Genomic DNA, 13,043 nt, shown 5'->3' on the forward strand with positions numbered 1-13,043 from the left:
ACTGACATGTCTCCTTGTTTTAGTTTCTGGAAGTCTAAAAGCTTCTAATCATAAAAGGTTTGCGGCAAGCAACGTTTCCATAATATGTTCACAAACTTTTCCCAGGTGATCTTAGCGGTTCTAATGTTCAGTTCAATCTTGGTGTTTCCCCACAAGGTTGCAGCTTCTCCAGTAAAATGATATATTCCCCAAACTGCTTTTGAGGTTTCAAAGAAATTCCTAATCTCAAAATATTGTTCCATCTCAGTTAACCATGCTTCTACTTCCTCCCCGAACTCAAAACCGAAAAACTTAGGTGGTTTTATTTTCTTAATGTTTGCTGATAAATCAGCCACTATCTCTTTCTTTTTTTGTTTCTCCGATTGCTTGGGGGAGGGAGTTTTGTTATGCTCAGAGAGTTCTATCTCCGCTCTAGAAGGTGGTAAGGTTTGGTTTCCTCACGGTTCTACCCTATCTGGGCTGCCATTTCACTCATTCCTTTTTCCATAGTTTCTAACTTTAGTTGCGTTTCTTACAAGATCTGGAGTAGCAATTCATTAGAAGATTGAGGATTCTCAAGTATTATATCTTGATTTACATTGTTCTCGTTGTTGTTTATTTTTACGTTTATGGTTCCCACATGTTATTTTACAATTTAGTGTCAATTATGTGGAAAAAGAAGAGATCTTTACAAAAAGAAAAGTCTTACAAACACATGATTTTCAAATAACTTAATTTAATTTATTATTTTGTTGCTTCACTTAGAGCAACCTTATTTACAAAATTTCATCTATTGAGGATGTTTACATCAACATAACATTTAATCTTGCATTGCAGCACTTAATTTTGGTTCAACTTGGTACATATCCCGCACCATCCAGGATCTATGAAACTGTAAGAGAGGATTGCTCTGCCGAGCGTTCCAGCTTTGAATCAGCTTGTTTCTATATGTTGCTTTGCTAGCAGGAGTCCACTTGACTCTTTCCTTCCTCATCCACTGAATTGCCTAATTAAGAGTTTCATTATCTTGGGGTATAGAACAACCAATGTAGTCATATTTAGTCATGTTTTTAATGAGATAGGGAAAGATGGGGTGTTGAGTCTTCTTGCGGGGTGTTTTACATACTTGCATCCTGTAGTCAGTCTAGAATTCTTCCAGATTTTTAAGAAGGTAGGGTGCCCTAGGTTCAGTGCCGAACCTAGCGCTCTGATACCATATGTAACAACTGTATTCTCCTAACCAATTTAAAACTCCTAATGATCTAATAACTGATTCCATTTCACATAAAAAAGACTTCCTTCAACTATTTTTAACTAGAAGGTTGTATTGTGATATTGCTATCAGGATTTAACAGTGTAATTTTGAGTCAAACTCATTGACCTATGTTTCATGAGTAGTGATTCAACATGAATCCATCTCTCATGAGAATAAATGGAACACTTAGCACTCACTGGATCTAAGTGATGCTCACAGGGATGAAGCACTGGGACTTTTTGGGAGGTCACCCATCCCAATACTACTCTAGCCTAAGCGGGCTTAACTACGGAGTTTCCTCCATGGTTAAACCCAAAGCTTGCAACCCCATTTGCAAAACCTTCACCAAGTGTTGTGCCTTATGAACCATTCATTAGAAAGCCCGTTAAGCTCATCAATTGATAAGTAGGAGATAATTTCCATAGCAAGTCAAATTGTGATATTGCTATCAGGATTTAACTATGTAATTTTGAGTCAAACTCATTGACCCATGTTTCATGAGTAGTGATTCAACATAAATCCATCTCTCATGAGAATAAATGGAACACTTAGCACTCATTGGATCTAGGTGATGCTCACAAGGGTGAAGCACCAGGACTTCCCGGGAGGTCACCCATCCCAGTACTACTCCAACCTGAGCGCGCTTAACTACGGAGTTTCCTCCATGGTTAAACGCAAAGCTTGCAACCCCATTTGCAAAACCTTCACCAAGTGTTGTGCCTTATGAACCATTCATTAGAAAACCCCTTAAGCTCATCAATTGATAAGTAGGAGATAATTTCCACAGCAAGTCAAATTGTGATATTGCTATGAGGATTCAACCATGGAGGAAACTCCGTAGTTAAGCGCGCTCAGGTTGGAGTAGTACTGGGATGGGTGATCTCCCGGGAAGTCCCGGTGCTTCACCCCTGTGAGCATCACCTAGATCCAATGAGTGCTAAGTGTTCCATTTATTCTCATGAGAGATGTATTCATGTTGAATCACTACTCATGAAACATGGGTTAATGAGTTTGACTCAAAATTACATAGTTAAATCCTGATGGCAATATCGCAATTTCACTTGCTGTGGAAATTATCTCCTACTTATCAATTGATGAGCTTAAGGGGATTTCTAATGAATGGTTCATAAGGCACAACACTTGGTGAAGGTTTTGCAAATGGGGTTGCAAGCTTTGGGTTTAACCATGGAGGAAACTCCGTAGTTAAGCGCACTCAGGCTAGAGTAGTACTAGGATGGGTGACCTCCCTGGAAATTCCAGTGCTTCACCCCTATGAGCATCATCTAGATCCAATGAGTCCTAAGTGTTCCATTTATTCTCATGAGAGATGGACTCATGTTGAATCACTACTCATGAAACATGGGTCAATGAGTTTGACTCAAAATTACACAGTTAAATCCTAATAGCAATATCACAATTTAACTTGCTGTGGAAATTATCTCCTACTTATCAATTGATGAGCTTAAGGGGCTTTCCAATGACTGGTTCATAAGGCACAACACTTGGTGAAGGTTTTGCAAATGGGGTTGCAAGCTTTGGGTTTAACCATGGAGGAAACTTTGTAGTTAAGCACGCTCAGGCTAGAGTAGTACTGGGATGGGTGACCTCCCGGAAAGTCCCGATGCTTCACCCCTGTGAGCATCACCTAGATCCAATGAGTGCTAAGTGTTCCATTTATTCTCATGAGAGATGGATTCATGTTGAATCACTACTCATGAAACATGGGTCAATGAGTTTGACTCAAAATTACACAGTTAAATCCTGATAGCAATATCACAATTTGACTTGCTGTGGAAATTATCTCCTACTTATCAATTGATGAGCTTAAGGGGCTTTCTAATGAACGGTTCATAAGGCACAACACTTGGTGAAGGTTTTGCAAATGGGGTTGCAAGCTTTAGGTTTAACCATGGAGGAAACTCCGTAGTTAAGCGCACTCAAGCTAGAGTAGTACTCGGATGGGTGACCTCCCGAGATGTCCCGGTGCTTCACCCCTGTGAGCATCACCTAGATCCAATGGGTGCTAAGTGTTCCATTTATTCTCATGAGAGATGGATTCATGTTGAATCACTACTCATGAAACATGGGTCAATGAGTTTGACTCAAAATTACACAGTTAAATCCTGATAGCAATATCACAATTTGACATGCTGTGGAAATTATCTCCTACTTATCAATAGAAGGTTGTAACTACTTTCTATTCAGTTCACAAATTAGAATCATCAAATGAGATTAAATAAATAAATGAATACGCTGCTAACATTTTTAATCATTCTAACTGATAACTTATTCAGCTAGAAGTAAAGTATAACTATCAACTAATATCTTTAATCTAACTGATAACATGTTCAGCTGAAAATAAAGTAACAATTATCTATAATAACAACTACCTATTTAATCTTTTAGGAATCTAAAGATAGGTGCAAAGAACATACAAAAATTATTGGAGAATACCCTTTATCATGTTGTTCAAGCCTCAGCATTGGTGAGAGGAGAAGCATTGACATAGGTTTAATCTCCCAACCACGGACCATACTTATCCCCACACATTCTAACTTAATAGAATGGCCCTCCCTACCTCGGGATCAGGCTTGGGATGTTCTTAGGTCCAGCCATCCGAGTTTCCCGATGGTTGAATGTCCCATCAGTTATTCACAATAACTGAAGCATCTGGACAAACAAAAAAATCTCATGATCGGCACATCTGCCTATATCTACCCTGGCCAAGGATTTCAAAGTTAGGTTCATAAACTCAATCTCCACCACTCAACTTGACAACAGATTTCATCATTAGGACATGCATGAGCTATTATATGTGTTAGTTACTTAGTTATTTGATCACAATCTTGATTTTTGGTAGGTTATCTTCACCATTTATGGCTTCCATGCCAGTGAATCCTAGGTGCATGGGAGATTATATCCACTCTATCTTGTTTTACACCTCTTCACCATTGTTGGCATCCTTGCCGGTGATTTCCTTGGTGTTTGGACTTCATGATATTAATTACACCTCTGCATGATGTATAAAAGAAAAAGAAATAAAATCGGGTAGGATCATTAGTTCATGGTTATCATTATAATTTCCATTACCATATCAATGGCTGAGACAATATCATGATTATTGAACAGCAAGTGACATGATATCAGACCTATGAATTCCGACTAAGGAAACTATGTCTATTTATGCATTCTCCATTTGGACTATATATAAATTTGGCAACAATATTATGTAAAGAAGAATGTAATAGGACCGACTGGTATGACAATAAGAAATAAAAGAAAAGATAGACCAAACACGTTTTAAATTGGGCATTGCATATCTTACGTGACCTGAACAGTTTGTTCCTTGAGCGGATGATCTCCCGCGCTTCTCTTGTTGTGATCCCGTGAATGGAAAGTAATGTGAAGGTGAAAGAAATAGGTTGGCAAGCTTATGAGACCGAAACTTATCTCTGTATTCTCTTGTCATTGCTTAAACGCAATAGCAAGTGATTAGAAGGGTCGCGAAAATGCAGAGAGGAAAGAGTTATATCCAAAATGATCATCGATACTCTTATTTAATGGCCGGCTTGGCTATTTGGCTACCTTCGGTTATCAAGAAGACCATTTTGAATGCCTCCCAATTTGAATTATAAAAAGAAAGAAAATAAAGAGGGAAAGAGTTGAAGAGTTTTTAATTTTTATTTTATTATTAATATGCACTCTTATATACGTTCATGTATATATATTGGTGAAATGACATCATTAGATTATAAAGTTATAATTTATTGGTGTCACTTCATTTTTATATATAGATGTTTGTATTTTAAGGGTGTATATTAATGATTAAATAAAAGATTTTCAATATTAATTCTTTAGAGGTATGAATTTTATTTTATTTTATTTAAGTTTTATTATATTGTTTTCTTAATAGCTCATGCAGTCCTATAATGCAATCTGTGATCAAATCTTTGTATCCTTTCCAAGGTAGTCTTAGGTCATACCTGTCGATCTAATGACTAGACCAATCGACTATCCCCTTCCGATGATCCCGTTTAGCAATGCTTCCCCTTTCTACAGTCTTCTTCCTACAATCACTCAAGCAAAACATTCTTGCCAAGACATTAATTCAAAATTATATTGATCGTTAATTCCAATCAAACAATTGACAATCATCTAATGACAATTATAGGTTACTTGATTATTTTCAACAACGTCTATAATAACTAACTCATTTCACTTGATCATGAAGTAAATAATTCATTATCAGTTGATACAACATATATAATTAACTAACTTGTTTCACATGCTCAGGAAAAGAAATAATTTGTTGATCCTACAATTATGATCAAATTTAAAAATTATGGCAAAATTTGGGATGTAACAAAAAGAGAGTTTGAACTCAAGTTAGAAAATTTTCACAATGGAATTATAAGGTTTCAAAGGGGCCATTAAAGAAAAATAAAATGTGAAAGAAGCTTTAATTCATAGAGAAAAATCTGTATTTTCTTTCATTCTATCTATTTGTTCATCAATTCCACGACTTAATGCCCTCTTCTATCTTTTGTTTTGCAAGACAAGCTTTTGAAGAGGAAAGCTAAAAGAAACGAAATTAACAATTCCAAAATGCAAGTCCAATTTTGAAAATGATGATTAAAGAGTTTGGGTTTGCATATCCAAATCAAGGCCATGTGGAAAATTTCAAAGGGTTTAAAAAGACTTGAAAGATGAAACAATCCAAGAATAGGACCTTGTTAATTTGTGGTGACTGATCAGGGAAGTACTATACATACTTCATAATTCCTCAGAAAAAAAAATTTGGGGCTATTTTATCGGTTTTTTTAGGCCAACATGTTGTAATTTATTTTTATCCTAAAGCGACAAAAATACTTGTATAAAAAGGGCTTAGAGTTAGGGATTTTCATAAGGTGTGATGTGATAATTGCTTCTTGCGGCAATATTGCATTGTAAGGGATTATAGATTGTAATCAAGTTGTAATCACTGAATTGTAATAATATTGGACCCGTTGTTTGATGGACAGGGATTCGATGAACCACTTTAAATCTTGGTGTCTCGTGTTCTCTTATGTGTGATTTATTATTTTCTGATATTGTTTATATTTTCATGTAATTGTTATTTCTGTCCATGGTTAATCCTAACAAACCCATCACAATTATCCTCAAGGAGTTGACGAGTCAATCAAGGTTACTTTCTAACAATCAAGCAAGAAATGTTTGCAGATTTAAGAGATATATTCCACAAGCCAAGATTCAAAGCACGTGATTAAATAGACAACGGTGGCACTAAGTTGTATCCTCCAATTAGAAAAATTCAAAATTCAAGCACAAGCCATCAAATCATGTCAAGTGTCCTATTTCTCTCATTAGTTGGAAAATCATATAATTTTCTTATTGCCCCACAATTTGGTGCCTTTGTGTAATTGATTGTAAATTTGGCAACCCTAGTTAGCATTTGTGAGGTTAAATCTCGGCCCTTGATCTTCTACTTATCTTGGCCCTTCAATGTAATTGAACATCTATAAAAAGCCAAGGCCTTCTGATTTGTAATGTTAGTAGAGGTGGAGTTGGAAGCTAGAGAGTTATTAGAATAGGAGTAGATTAGGCTAGCTAAGGGAAAGACTTAATCCAATTGTTCCTATTATGCTTTTGAAGTAAAGAATATTTCATTGTGGTTTTCCATAGTGGATTACTTAATATTGTTTTGAAGTGTTGCATGGTTTTCTCAATCTTTCACTTGTAGTAGTTTCCATTTCATGTTATAGTTTAGTTGGATGAATGTTATTGTGGATGTTTACTTGCTTGACTCGAACAAATCTAGGACACTAGCCTCTTGTTGATGGTAAGAGTGCATTGTGTGTTAAGTCAATGATTGAAAGCACTTAACTTCAATTGATATTAAATCTTTAGCTTGCATACATTTGATGGGATTGAAGAGATGTCAATGTGAAAACAATTTGAGCATGCCTTAGAAGCTTGCACTAGGTGGGTGAAATCATTGATTAAGCTGCATCTAGTAGAATCCAAGACCATCCGCAATTCCTTGCATTCATAGTTAAGAGTGGAAATAGAAGTAAATTTAAAGTTGAAGTTGAAGTGGAAGTTTGAAGGTTAGAGCTATATATTCATTGCACATTGTGAAGCTAAATCTTTAGAAGTGTGAGCAATAAATATCCATTGAATCAAAAGCATAAGTCCCCTAAGTGATTACCAACAAATCACATTATTTCACCGAGCGAGTATCCACAATTAATGGGACCTTGAAATTATTTCATGATCTTACTTTGCAAGCTTAGCATGAGAGATGACCTTATATCTAGAGAGGATTGAGCATTGGATGTTTCATCTCAAAATATTAAGTATTTGATTATGCATATGGTAGTAGATAGAACTCACATCAATAACATGTGATGTGATGAAGAATGCCTATCAAAAGGTAAAGCAATGGGCAAGTGATATCAAGAAACAAGCAAAGGTTTTCCTTGCTAGGATAGTTCAAGTGCATGGGAAGACCATAGTATAGATAAATAAGGTCCAAGGATTTGAAATGGCATAGAAGGAATTCAGCCTGTTAAAGATAAGATAATTCCTTGTCTTAATGCATTGAAGAGTGTCACCACATTAGTCCTTACTCAAGGAGTAATTAATAAAGGAAATGCATATGACTTCATTGGTATCTTTCATTGACTGTGAGAAGATCTACATATGAGCATGCACGGGCTGATAGCCTTGTTGTTGAGGGTCCTTTCTTAAAGATTTGTTTGAAAGTCCTTGTTGCAATTAAGGAATTACTTGGTCTTGACATTGATGCTTCTAGTGAATTAGATTTGGATGAGTTGAAAAAAAAGATGGAATCGGTCTACTTTGAAGATATGGACTCTCTTGAGAAGAGTCACATGAATGGATTTCTCTCACTAATGATTTCTATAAATGATCTGCATAGACATACTTCAAATTGCAATAGCAAAATGGATACTTAGCATGAAGAAGTTAGAGGTCATTAAATTACAACATAGCAACCTTCCCAATATTGCCAAGTTAAAGTTCATTGAATTTGCAAGAAGGGAGAAAGAAAAGGGAGTACACGAATGGATTTCCTCACTGATGATTTCCATAAATTATCTGCACAGGCATTCTTCAAATTGGGATAGCACATTGGATACTTGCACGAAGAAGTTAGTCATTGAATTACAAAATAGCAACCTTCCCAATAATGGCAAGTTAAGTTAATTGAATTTGCAAGAAGAGAAAAGGAGAAGGGAATGCATCTCTTCGATGATGAGTTGTATAATGACTAGGTGGAATCCCTTCTTATTGGTCCTTAGGCCACTGCAATTTCTCATTGGCTCATTTTGTAGTGCTTCTTTCTTATTGGTTATTTGTGGTTGCCCTAATTAGGGTTTTTTATGGATTAAGTAATTGATAGAGAAAGTACATATGGCTTTGGTCACTGGTATCTTTCAGTGTCCATGAGGAGGTCTACATATAAGCATACACAAGTTGATTGTCTTGTTGTTAAGGGTCCCTTCTAAGAGATACATTTGAAAGTCCTTGTTGCAATCAAGGAATTATTTGGTCTTGACATTGATGCATTCAATGAGTTAGATTTGGATGAGTTGAAAAAAAAGAAGGAATTGGTCTGCTTCGGAGATAACAACTCTCTTGAGAAGAGTCACGTGAATGGATTTCTCTCGCTTATGATTTCCATAAATGATTTGCAAAGGCATACTTCAGATTGGGGTAGCACATTGGATACTTGCATGGAGAAGTTAGAGGTCACTAAATGACAGCATAGAAACCTTCCCAATATTACCAATTTCATTGAATTTGCAAGAAGGGAGAAAGAAAAGGGAGCACATCTCTTGGATGATGAGTTGTATGATGACTAGGTGGCTTCCCTTCTTCTTATTGGTCCTTAGGCCATAGAATTTCCTCATTGGCTCATTTTGTGTTGCTCCTTTCTCATTGGCTATCAGTAGTTGCCCTAATTAATGTTTCATATAGATTAATCTAGGACATTGATTATGTTTTAATCTCGGTCATTCATTGTAATTGGAGATCCTGCCTAAACCCCACTCTTCTCATTTGTAAGGGATATTATTAAAGAAATGATGTTAATATATTGCCAAACTTGCTCTCCTATTCATTGTTATGTTTTGCACGGTGAATAATTGTGATTTTTTTGGAGTATTCATGGTGATCTACATTCCTCACTTTGAATAGATTTGATTTGAAGTATTTAATTAAAAAAATTCTTTAAGTAATTTAGTGAGATAAGAGTAATTGTGAGTGCATCCTTGCTTGGCTCAATTGTAGACCAAACCACTAGTTGCTTACTAATTGTAAGTCTTGATTTGTGTGGTTAAGTGACATTATTATGAACTTAACTACAATCCTTGCTCTTTCATTTGCATCCATAGATGGGATTAATCCAAAATGATATTGACTTGAACATCATACGAACACACATGAAAAGATTGCACTAGGTGAGTAGAGTCAATGAAAAAACTGCATCTAGTAGAGTCCAAGGATATTCAACATTCCTCACACCCTTATGTAGAAGTCAAAGTAGCTTAGACTTGTAGGTAGGTTTAATTTTATTACATTTTCTAAAATAGAAGCTTGGATATATTTCCATTGCACATTGTGAATCCATATCATCCAAAGTCAAGTTGAGAAAGTCCTTAGTGAACAGACATAAGTCCATTTGTAAAACCAGCAAATCACATTATCTTCACTGAGTGACAACCCATCATTTGAAGGAAGCTTGGAATCACCTTAATGATCTTTCTTTGCAATCTTTTACATATAAGGTCTCTTTGTTCAAGTGAGGGTTGAAGATTTGGTATTCCATCTGGAATATCGGATAATCAGTTCTGCAAGATGTAAGGGTCTAAAATTCGCATCAACAAGTGTGTAAGCTGTTAACTTAAGAGATTGGGGACCTGAAACTGAATTGTTCATTGGATTCAAGGTGAAAACTTGATCCCGTGTAGATTCCAGCTATTCACAAAGGGAAATAGGTGAGGGAATAGGGTATTAGTCTAGAATATATTAATTCTTAATTAGATAACAAACATGTTTGCTTCATTTTCTGGCAATTATAATGGTGCACTGCAACCTTACTCACAGTACCTATAAGGAACTGCCTCAGCTTAGGTGCTTACAATACTCATGAGCTCCATTCAAAAGAAATTGATTGCCATCGTAGTTCTAATCAAATATATCTTAAAATAATCAAAAAGACTAAATATAAATAGATTTTAGTCCCTTGGAATTTTGAACCCATCAAAGATATACCCCAAGGCTGCATGTAATGCCCCGTAGACTAATGATATTTTCTAGCACATATTTTTGTCCTTGATGTCCATTTTTCTCATCGTAGTTCTAATCAAATACATCTTTAAAAAGTTCAGAAAGACTAAATATATATAAATATTAATCGCTTGTGATTTGAACCCATCAAAGAAATACTCCAAGGCTGCAGGTAATGTCCCCATAGACTAATGATATTGTCTCTCACAAATTTTAATCCTTAATGTCCATTTGTCTTACAACTATTGATTATAGCACGAACCTAATTTTCATCAACAATCTCTTCTTGTTTTCTCCTACCATCACATGTGAGATGTTTTGTGCCTTGAATATGCATCATAATAAATTTGTTTTAGCCAAGCTACCATACTCACATAAATGGCATCCAACACTGATTCTTAGTACAGATAAACTTGTCTCTTATTGGCTACATTAGTTCTTACAATAATCAACTTATCATCAAACTCCTTATCTTAATTAGTTTAGGAGACAATGTTATAAACACTGTTCTCATCTATTGTAATGAATTTCTTCGCCTCCTCTTTTGGCTTTTCACTACCCCTTTCCCTCTAGAGCATATATGATGCATCTGCGATAGCCAAAAGCATCCAATCTCATTAATGTATCTGTTTCCTTTGTCTATGCATATGAATCAGAATAATAAATAAATAAGTTGCAAGATGGAGACGAAATATGACATGAGACATTTTCCGTAACATATTTCTCCCCTTGAATTATATGGGTGTATTCATGATTTTGATACAGCGTCCATCAATCTATATTTAATAGATAAAGTATAACTTCAATCAATTTGTTCCTGTTGAATGGCCTTTATAGGAACCATTCATCTTTCTTGTATATTATTGCCTACTTGCAATAAAGACTGAAGCTATGTAATTCCTTCACTCTAAGAAAAATATCGCTTAGTATATCATTATTTTTACAGAAATAACTTAATCTAACCTACAAGACTCTGAATCAGCCCAAGTTTGAATCGTAAAATTACGTCTGTTGAATGAAATGCAACCCTAACTAAAACGCATAAGTTCAAAATAGTTAACACAGACGTTTAAAAGAAGATTTATATGAATATGTAAGTGCATATTCGTGGAATTCTTGCACCTATTCTGATAGAACTTCAATATACCCCTATAAAGGAATTTAATCACCAACATAATATCTGTAAATACTAATAATAACCAACTTCTTAATAGTCACCTAAAATGATTAGGTTTATCCATAATCGCAACAACTAAGTACTAGCTTACTATGGAAAAATAGCAGAGCAGAAAAACTGACATGATGATGACACTCTTCAACCAGCTGGGCATGCTTGTGTGCAGCCAGAGCAAGGCTAGGTCCAACTACCAAGAGATATTAATGAAAATAGGGCCCTAGAATACTGATCTTAAGCAAAACCGTAATTTAAGGCTCACGGAACATTTCTTGATGGGGTGTCGATATGTATCAACAATAAGAAAAACAGTAATCTGAGCTTCACTAAACAATCGTCAATCGATTGAGGATTAAGTGTTAACAATTTGACAATAAGGAAAACAGAACACGGCAACTATTTAGACTTGTGACAAAATTATGAAGGTAACGTGCAATGTGCAGATGAAAATAATTTTATACAAGCCTTTAAAAAGGCTGTTCTCGGGAATACAGTAATACTCCAAGCCCTCAAATATTCGCATTCGGATGACCAAACAATAGAGTGAGTTCTTGTATTCATTTTACAACATATCACAGACACACTCCAAACCCGGCAGAGCATAGAAATATCAAACAAATAAATGATTAATATTTCGAGGTTTCTTTTGGCCGAATCTTCACATTTCAAATCTTCCAATCAAAATGATTTGTCGCAGCATTGAACTATTAAGCAAAGAGAGAGAGAGAAAATTGGATGGGGGCATGAAAATAATGCATTGCGGGAGAACATGAATCTCTGTTCATACCTTTCGCAGTTTATCTAGAAGGCCTGCCATGGATTATGCTTCCGGTACCGACTCGTTTGTCTTTAAGTTCAAAACAATTGGAGTAGAAAAACCATTAAATTTGCAGAGACTTGAAACAACAGTGAGATGTTTAAAGCTAGGTACTGACAGATTTATATAATTCTCTTTTATGACCAGGAGAAGTATACTAGTGTTATTTTGAAAACAAGGGTTGTGTTGTGAGGATCTCTTTTTTCAATTGCCTTGATAAAAAAATTTGGAGTTGTCGAGAAATCTCGATTTATAATATTTAACGTTTTGAATGCCTTCAAGTCAAGAGAGATGTCGTTAGATTTGTTTTTTCGTCTCAACTTGATTTTCTCGAGCAAGTAATTTTATCATTAGGTCAAACAAATTTCAAAGAACGACGTTTGGCAAGATAAATTTTCAAATTTTAAGACTTAAATGAATTTTGAAAATTGGATGTAATTGTATAATCTTGAACATTTTCAAAATGAGAATTTTTTAGATTTAATTGTTTTGGAAAATCTTAAATT

At 35.3% G+C, this 13,043-nt stretch overlaps 1 protein-coding gene across 2 annotated transcripts in view; it reads right to left on the reverse strand.

Annotated features, from left to right (window-relative positions):
- The window catches only part of LOC149553820 (C5orf35), a 67,692-nt gene extending 54,922 nt beyond the window's left edge, over nucleotides 1-12,770 (reverse strand). The window contains exon 1 of one of the 2 annotated variants that reach the window (XM_089789176.1): nucleotides 12,508-12,770. In XM_089789176.1, coding sequence (XP_089645302.1) covers nucleotides 12,508-12,537 — 30 coding nt within the window. In that variant the 5' untranslated portion in view covers nucleotides 12,538-12,770. The remainder of the gene's footprint in view (nucleotides 1-12,507) is intronic. The other variant, XM_089789177.1, reaches the window with a different exon arrangement.
- Nucleotides 12,771-13,043: the final 273 nt, after the last annotated feature.

This window comes from Cupressus sempervirens, chromosome 6, assembly GCF_028749045.1.
Source record: "Cupressus sempervirens isolate cs-2001-9-10 chromosome 6, ASM2874904v1, whole genome shotgun sequence".
Lineage (NCBI taxonomy): Eukaryota > Viridiplantae > Streptophyta > Pinopsida > Cupressales > Cupressaceae > Cupressus > Cupressus sempervirens.